Source organism: Haliotis asinina, chromosome 7, assembly GCF_037392515.1.
Source record: "Haliotis asinina isolate JCU_RB_2024 chromosome 7, JCU_Hal_asi_v2, whole genome shotgun sequence".
NCBI classification, from domain to species: Eukaryota; Metazoa; Mollusca; class Gastropoda; order Lepetellida; family Haliotidae; genus Haliotis; species Haliotis asinina.
In genome coordinates this window covers 65,872,297-65,881,856 of record NC_090286.1, presented here as the reverse complement: position 1 = coordinate 65,881,856, position 9,560 = coordinate 65,872,297, and the positions used below count along the sequence as shown (strand labels likewise).

Here is a 9,560-nt window from a genome sequence, read left to right as displayed (position 1 = left end):
TTCTTTTCTTGGTCCTCTCAGAGTGCCCAATAAATTCATTAGAGTCTGATTGAAATGTCCTGTCTTGCCATTTACCCGTGAATGATATGGGGTCATTCCTTCATGATATTCCCTTCAAAGTTTCTTCCTTGATTGCCATGGAATTAAGATGGGAATCTGTATAGTACCAAGTAGTTGTCAGATAGTACTCATGCTATGGTCTTGGATGATTGATTGCAAGTTGGAATAGTATTAACATGACTGTTAATGTGATCTGTTATGACTAGTATGTTTTCAGAACATCCCTGGGTTCCTCAAGCATTGACTGTGATGACTGAATAGCAGCCTTCAGGGTTGTCTTGGATTTGCACCTGATTATTTCCACAATTCTTCACATTCGTCTACAGGAATCTTGATCTAAATAAGAGGGTTCTATCCTGTCCTTGTGTTTGTTGTCCAGAGTCGTTTTGAAGAGACCTAAGAAGTTGTTCATGTAAGATGCCATTCTTGATAAACAAACATTAGTGCACTGAAAAGCAGTTGGTCAGGGGCAAAGGTTGTAAAAGGGTTGAACCTACTGGACTGACTGAATTGCTCTTGCTTTCATGACAATGTAGATGAAGCCAATGGGAGTGCTTCGTCTGGGCATACAGATTTGTGGACAGATTTTATTACATAACTTGATTTGTTAGGAAACTGTACATCTTGTTTTAGTTGTGGTATGGATGAAGTACTGCTGATGTGACTCTAAATCTTAACGCACTTACTCATAAGCAGTGATGACAGGTGTTTAGTATGAAACTAACTGATAGCCTGTCGCAATAAAGCAATATCAGTTAGATATGTAGAGACCTGCAATAAGGAAGTACGAATATTTAAGGACATACATTTATATTGATGGTTTGTTATGAAAGGATGTATGCCAGTCAGATTTGTTAAATGTTTTATGTTACAGGAAGCATTTACATCAGTGGCCTGGTATTGTACTTTTTCAAAGTGGATTTGCTGGTTTATGTGAGGGAAAGTGCTTTTGAATCATGAATTCAAGCAGTTTGGATATCATCCCTGAGTCCAGTGCGTGAAAATATTGCGGATTACGGTGGTGCATATTGTGGATTACAGCATTTCATTGCCTCCACCAACTACTTTCAAGACAGACCCAAGATCAGTTTTCAAAGAGATTATTCAATCAACCAGACTCCACTTTTATTGATAGATGTACCTTTGAACACACCACAAGATGGTTGCTCTGACAGGATGCTTGCAGTTAAGCTGAAATAAATGATGTCTTGGATAAGGATCAAAAACAGTAACAACTATATTTTACATTGAACAAAACAGGATTTGTAGTAACTCTCAATCAAACTGCAAGGAGAAAACTTTGGTTTCTGTAGAAACAGGGCAAAGGACAACAGAACCTGCAGAGAAGAGATTGAAGAGAGTGGAAACTGATCTTATTAGCTCTATCTAATGAAATGTATTGCGAAGAAGTAAGCCAGTGTGAACAAAGTTTGTCACAGTGCTCCATTTCCAAGGAATATGAATCAGCAGATGAAAGTACGAACCAATGTGTGTTTCAGGAAAGTCCATCACTTTGTCATCAGATAAATTTTGCTTGTAAATTGAACCTCATGCCTGCATGCTTACAGTACTTATCTGATCATAATGAGAGCACCAACGCTTGTACTTCAGTTGACGACAAAGTGGAGAAAATGCCTTCAAGGAATAATACTGATTTTCAGGAGCAAGCTACAAATGACATTGCAGGTTTTGGAGGAAATAATTCTGTTTTGAAGAATGTTTTAGAGAATAGCTGTTCACATAACAACTCTGATTATTCTCAGGAATTAGAAATGCACAATTATAGACTGTGCGGACATAGGGCAAAGAAATTTGAATATGAAGGAAAGTCAGTCAAGTATGGGTGCACTGATGCTCTTGTGAACACCAGTGTCACTGCAGGCAGTGAGTTTGCAGAGAAAATATTTAAGGATGACATAATTGATGGATTTGACAGGCATGTTGAGGATGTCAAGATAACTCTAGACATTATTTTAGAAAAATGTTCAAAAGTGTGTGTGATGGATTATGGAAATCCACATACCAGCATCAATCTGGATGAAGAACAGAGTGCCTCAGGGAAGTACATCTTGGATCTGAAAACACAAAATGTGACTGAAGCGACTGAGCGTACATTACATACCGAATGTCTGAGAGGAGTTTCATTCCACACAAAACCAAGTACAATCAATGAAGCCAATATTAGTCACATGGAGATGATCAGGGAGCCCTGTGCAGATTGCCAAATGCCTGTGGCCATGCCTTTCCACGATAATTACCTGCAGGATATTAGAAGGTTTCATGAAAATCTGACTGCATTAGTCATGCATTCATATGAGAAAAGTACACATAAAACTGACATATTCAGTGAAGATTCTCCAGAGCCAACAGATTCAAATATGCAATATGTTCAGGCGTGTAAGACCTTACCAGAATCTGATAATAGGGTATCACTGTCACCACAGAGACCAACCCTGTACAATGGTTCCTGTGATGAAGGTGAAAATCTAGAAAATGATAACTTTATCCAGAATAAAAAAATATATTTTGGAGATATTCAGTTGACAAAACTAGATTTGATCAGTGGTAATGCACAGTTTGATCAAGGAGAAATGCAGGTTCCAGAACAGTCTCCTTTGTCAAGTGAAAACTTGACAGATTGTCCTGGCAGTAGTGCATTGATAAAAGTGGAGCCCACTGTACATATGCCTACTCCATTAGAAGAAGAATTAGTTGCCCAGAGAAAAGACATGTATATGAGAGAAAATGATTTGATGCAAGCGTACTCAAACTTTAACAATTTGCAAAACAACATAGAAAGTTGTGCCCAAAATGTTGAAGAAAATCTCTCTGGGGATGTGTCATGTAGTATGAGCAGTGTTCAGTTTGAAATGGTACATTCTTATGGCACTGATGAAAATGAATGTCCTTCCAGAAACAAGACAGTGATAACTCCTCATATATTTCGAGATCTGTCACCACTGCAAAATCAGTCAAAAGGTAATATTCATCTTGACATGCCAACAGTTGAGACACAGACAAGAAATGGATCCTGGATATACTCGGTCGAAGAAAGATTCTGTTGTTCCCTCCCAGGCCCAAAAGAACATGTCAGTTCTGTTATAGAGATGGAGTCTACATGTCTGCCAGGTGATTATGTAACACAAGGAAACTCAGCATGTTCAGCATTCTCTCTGTTGGTGAATAACACAGGCACCAAGGACCCAATTTGTGAAGAAAATGAGTATTTATGCACTCAACAGTTTACAGCTTCAGTTTCACAAGCCAGTATTGCTGAATACCCGAGAGACACAACTGAGCATTATGGGCTGGACCCTATTGATCATATGCATGTTCCAGAGGAGGAGGGGCTGTCAGCAGCAGACCCTGGATGTGACCATGCCGTTCCACACGACTTGCATCTCCCTACAGATGAATCAGATGTAGTGCTGTATGATGAAAGCACACTCTCCATTAAAGGTATGTAAATGTATTTAAACACTTTCAACACAGCCGCATAGTCATGTATTCTTCATATGATGTATTTTATATTGCATATAGTATAGTTTGAACTAAGGTTAATTATTGCAGAACAATCTTTGTATCGGCACTATAAACCTGCCTGAAACCTATCAGAGTGCTCACCATCTTTGACATGTTATTTTATGTATGTTTTGTTTTGCAAATATTTACTTGGATAGTTAAATTACAAACATACGATAATAATGATCATGGTGTCTGTTTTATTATGAAGTTACCATTTTTTATTTTAAATGTTGCCATTAACCCTTGAATTGTTTTGATATTATTTTCGTACTATACAGACAGCAACTTTTTGACTTTGCAGTATTTTCTCCCATTTTGAGGGATCCATTGACCTGTTTGATGCATACTGTGATACATTAACTAAACATTTATGTAAATATGCTTGGGAAGAGTTTTTGTAGCAACAAGTAGGGAATTATACGAAGCAAAATTACACTGATGTTGTAAATTCAAAAAGAAATTGTCATAGCTTCCAAGGATGGAATAAAATCATGCACAGTGATGAGACCTGCACACAAAGTCAGCTGCCTAACCCACACAGTGGAAGTCTTGGTGGCTGAGCGGGTTAGGTGGCTGACTTTGTGTGCTGGCGATTAGGTGCCTGACTCTGAGGGTGTGGGTTCGAATCTCGGATGGGACTCAACTCAAAACGTACTAGAATTTGTGCTTTACCAAGAAAGTGTAATCCCAAATATAACATATGTTACATATTGCAAAAGTTGACATTTGCACATACCTTTTGAACTTTTTCCTTTAGAAAGGTTTGTAGCTGAATGATTTTCTGCACGATTGCTTCTGTGGTAACCATTCATGCCATCAGAAAACTCTGAAAGAATATACTGCAGGTCAAATGTCTGTGTTTTATGTGCATTGTCGTCTCCTGGGAGGTCAGTGTCAGTGTATAGACCAAACAAACCTGTTTAAATTGAAAAGGAGCCCAATGCTGACCATAGATTCAGAACCTGTGGAAATCTAGACATGCCATATTAGGGCCTTAGTACTGCACTGAGGTAGGCTGAAGGGAAAATAATGTTGTTCAGGGACTATGAGACAGACTAGAGTCATTATAGTAGTGTAAGGAATAATACTGAGTTTACTTAGACTGACATGATTTGAAACTTCACTTTAAAGGACGTAATTTATTTGAGGATTGTCTGCACAGTCACATACTGCTGATTTTACTAATTGAACAAAACAGTAATGAGACAATATTTTTCTATCATAATACTCTTGAAATTTGTTGAATTTTTTGTTAAAAATTTGTGTTTCATGTTTAACCAAATGGTGCTTTTCTCACTGGACTTGCAATAAATGTTGACTTTCAATCCTTGTACTTGGGAAGATTTGATTGTTGCAGAACATGAAAGCGTACAGGTCCCTGGTTCAGCATCACCATGTTTCAAATGGAAATATGCCCCTTCAGTTTGCCTAGATGACATATTACCTGGACCTAAAAACTCAAAACCATATGGTACGTTTATTGTCTTATCGATATAATTTCCGTCATGTAATGATAAAAATCTATTCATTCTCTTAAACTTAAGACCCATTGTCACACCCTGTAATATGCACCAGCGATAAGATGTTTTGCTAGTGGCCGTTTGCTACAGCTGAATAGCATAGGTGGCATCACAGTGACAGGTACATTTTATCACATCCATACGCTATATTTTAAGATTCTTGTCAGTCTTGACCATGTAACATTCTGTAACCTGGTTAGCAATGAACAATGAGATCTTCACTGTATCACATATTCGTTGTAGTGAAAACAATTTGATAACATCCATGAATAAATGGAAGGCAATGTTTTCTGTTTGGAAAGTTTTGTCGGCTATCATGTGAAACGTTTCCATTCTTATTATATACTGACTTATCTCAAACAATTTATAAATAATGGTGATAATTGTATGATTTTGGCCTTATCATTTTCAATATCTTTGTCAACATTCATTTCATAAGTCCAAGGAGTCACTATTAAGTTCGCAACCTTCTCCGACGAAAGCTTCATGACTTTCACCATCACTAATTTCTTTACTATGAAAGACTGTATTTATTTGTGATTCTGTCCCACCACTCGCACTTTTTTCTGTCTGGGCACTGGATTCATCTGCGTGTCTCACTTTCACAACCACGGAGTGTGATGTCCTTATTATCAGGTGAAGGAACAACTTTTCATCTGTTTTTAAGAGACTTTTTGTCTAGGAGACTTTTGGTCACATATTGCAATTTGCCTGCCAGTGCATGGCAACAAACATGCTAGTCTAGCATAACTCAAAACCCATTCAATATTTTTCTGCAAAACTTGGAAGATATATCAGTCAGAACCTAAAGTGGTGCCTTTCGCTATTTACAAGGTTTTGTGATTTATTATTTACTCGGTTTTCATGGAAACGTTTCGGTCTCAAAAGTGAGAGGTGATTTTGGTGAGGTTTTATTTATCCTTTTTGGGTTTCCATGGGAACAATTCTGACTTAATCTCAAAATGGAGGGATGGGTTTTGTTTCTGGAGCTCACCTGGAAAGCTTATCTTTCAGTAGATCTTGGCAGATGTGAGACAGATCTTGAGGTGGTGCTTTTTGCTATTTACAGATTTTTGTCATTTTTAGTTTTTTTGGTTTCCCTGGAAACAATTCGTACAGTCTCAAAAGAGAGGGATGAGCATGTTTCCAGAGCACAGCTTGAGAGATTCTTAATATCTTTCAACAGATCTTGGCAGATATATGAGACAGATCTTGAAATGGTGCCTTTCGCTGTTTTACAGATGTATTTCATTTATATTTTTCATGATTTCCACAGAAACTATTCAAAATTAATCTAAAATAATCAAGTAACCGTCAGATTATTTGTCGTTTCAAATCTGTGGGGGCTGGGGGGATATGTCATCTTCTGATAACTCTTGTTTACATCAAAGTTGAGACACCTGTACTTCATGGGCCTATAAGACCAAAAAAAGCATATCGTATCAACAAAATAAATGCTACCAAACCGTATCAACCAAAACAGTTGCCACTAGCAAACGTGTGTCTCCACTTGTAGCAAGTCATAACCTCTCAAATAAGAAATTCGTCTGTAACTTCAGTATCTGACTGAAATATATCTACACCCAATTACGTACATACATATTGTAATACTTGCCACGTGGTAATAGGCTGGTATCACATTGGTGTGTGATATGTATGTTGTTTTGACAGTAATAACCATACATTATTTCCATTTGAGGCCAAAACACACCAAATAAGATCAAACTTTTACATAATTCTTATAACGTTTTGTGTGAGTTTTAAATCAAGTTATTACCTAATTATCAAGTTATCAAAATATGATAAATTTGCCCCCAAAAAGCATAACGGTTGGCTTTACTTACACAATTTGTGTGGCAAGACCACATGGTAAAAAGTCATTAGACGAAGCGAGCCATTACACCCAACATAGCAATCCATAATGGCCACTAGCAAACGCCTTATCCCTAGTGCATATTGCAGGATGTGATTTTTCTCTTTAAAAGATGTTCATTTATAAGAATAGGGTACAAAGAAATTCAGCTTCTGAAATGGGAGTGTTTGGACAGAGTTGTGTCCCTTGATGCAGTAACCTTGCACATATGAGTGTGAGCAAACTGATAGGAAGATTCTTATTTTTTATATTTTCTTTCCATCAATTACAGAAGAGGAAACCTTGCCGAGGATTTTCCCACTTAGGACTTGCAGGAGACCAATCAGAGTGGGACTTTCTAAACGATTTAGAACCAAATCACTTCATGAAAATGTGTTACAAAGTTGAAATGCCAACTTTGTTCAGGAAGTATAGAGGCAGTTTTGTTCTAACTTAAGTACTCTTCATGTATCTTAGTAGTAATAACTGTACAAATTAATCAAGGTTAACCTTCCCCAATGAGGGCATATTTGGTTTCTTTGGTCAAAAATTTGTTTGTTCTTAAAAGTGAAGGTTAAAATTAATGTCTTGTCAAAGGTTCCATAACCTACTCTTCATTTACTATAACTAATTACTTTTACAGAGTTCACGAACAGTGTTTCAAAGTAACAGGACATTGGGTCCTGTAAGTTTCAGATGTGTGTCTGACCCACAGAAAATTTACAGGACCCACAAAAGAAAGTTAAACAAACATTTCAGATTAGATGTTTTTTATAACTGGCATTGAAATTATTAACATTATATGATAACATACACAGGATTTCTAAACAGCAAACAAGTGTCACATGCCGCTAACAACAACTTCACACAAAGACATTGTGAAATATTCAGTCAGACACTGGGGCTGGCGGGTTGCTGATTTCAATCTGACCACTGTCAGATTTGTCAAATGGTCAGACGCTATTCGTGAACACTGTTTTTACTAAAATAAATCTGTCACTGAATTCTATTTCGAAGACTAAACTGGTCTATGAGCATATAATTGCTGTCAGCAGTATTCAATAACCTTTGAAGTGAAAGAGAATACAGTAACTCTTGAAAGTGAAATTCATCTGAAAATGTATTTGTATAGAATATGTTTTGTCAATCTTTGATCAGAAAAATTACATATCTGCCTAAAGTTCCCAAATACTACTCTATTGGTTTTTATTAGAAGTGAACGTATGTGATGAAGTGGTCAATATGCATATCTACAAACTAGTACAAAGTATACATGCTTTAAGTATGTTCATGGCATTATCTGTTTATTATTTGGGCTTTTGTGGAAATTATTACGTGTTGAGTTGCCAGTTGGCAGTCCAAGCATATTCGAGTCAAAAATCAAACTTCAAGTGTCTACTTACACAAGTTGTATCGTTGAAATCAACTTAGGAATTAATCTATCAAGTATCCTTTTACTACTTTGAGAACAGAAGTATATTGCGATGAACACTCACTTGCCAAAACAGACTTCATAGAAAAAGTGAAAGATCAAATTAAAGTTTGGAAAGCATGTTTCTTATTGTTATGCGTGTTAAATCAAGACATAACTGATAACAAGACATAAACAACTGATGCATTTTCCTGCTTCAAAAAACTGCTGTGTAAATATCACTTGTGTGTCTGAGGAGGAAGTATCCTTGATTGTCTTGATTGTACTAGGAATCAGTGCATGTCTTGTTTACACAATGTTATGATTATGTCCCATTATTGTCCACATGACTTTTTGATAGGGTTCATCATTATGCTTGATCATTCATCGATTACCGAACTCTGATCAGTGTTCTACATAATCTAAGTGATAACTAGCACTAATAGTTCACATAGATGGAAATGTGATATATCCTATCTTAAATGTATCTAAATGAACAGAAAAGAAATTCTCCTGTTTGACTGCTGTGTTTACAAAATAAATGCTTGATGTAATGATCTGAACAAGACTTAGAAATATTTGACATTTGACATAAGAAGTGATGCCCAGCTCATTCTTCAAAGTTTGAGGAAAAAATTACAAGATTCTAAGTAGATATTCTAAGTCAGCACACATATATATGATAACTTTCAGTACAGGGACTGACTTGGGCCGTGATATCGTGATATCAATTCCTATAAAATTGCACTAAAATTTATCTGCAGCGATTTAAAATCGCATCCTGCTCACCTGTATGATTAGAAATAATGAAGTGTTTAAATCTGTTTTACTGAGAAGGGTTTTGTCATTATTTTGTTCTGTCAAACATATTTCCATTGCTTTGTAACTATTTTAAATCTCTGAAACATAACTTCCTGTATGGAACTTTGAACATAGCTACACAGGGCTGTACGAAACAAGCTACGCTGCAGGGGGTATGATAAACTCTGAACCTCACAGTATTGTTTTGTTTATGCACTGAGCGTTACTGTACAGAGTTCACTTTCGGACACCTACCAAAAAGTGCCTACTGACGAGACCATCTCATTCGATACAAGAGTTTTTATAGACTACAAATGAAATGGAAGAAACAGCTGTAATCGTTGACCTTGATGAAAACCAGAAAACAGACACCAATGGTGATGCTAGTAGA

General features: G+C 36.6%; 1 protein-coding gene across 1 annotated transcript; it reads left to right on the top strand.

Annotated features, from left to right (window-relative positions):
- The first annotated feature begins 934 nt into the window (after nt 1-934).
- Nucleotides 935-7,655, top strand: LOC137292147 (uncharacterized). The gene is made up of 3 exons (XM_067823689.1): nt 935-3,519; nt 4,943-5,056; nt 7,250-7,655. Exons 1-3 carry the CDS (start codon nt 1,455-1,457, stop codon nt 7,363-7,365), a joined length of 2,295 nt encoding a protein of 764 aa, XP_067679790.1. The 5' UTR covers nt 935-1,454; the 3' UTR covers nt 7,366-7,655.
- The last annotated feature ends 1,905 nt before the right edge of the window (nt 7,656-9,560 follow it).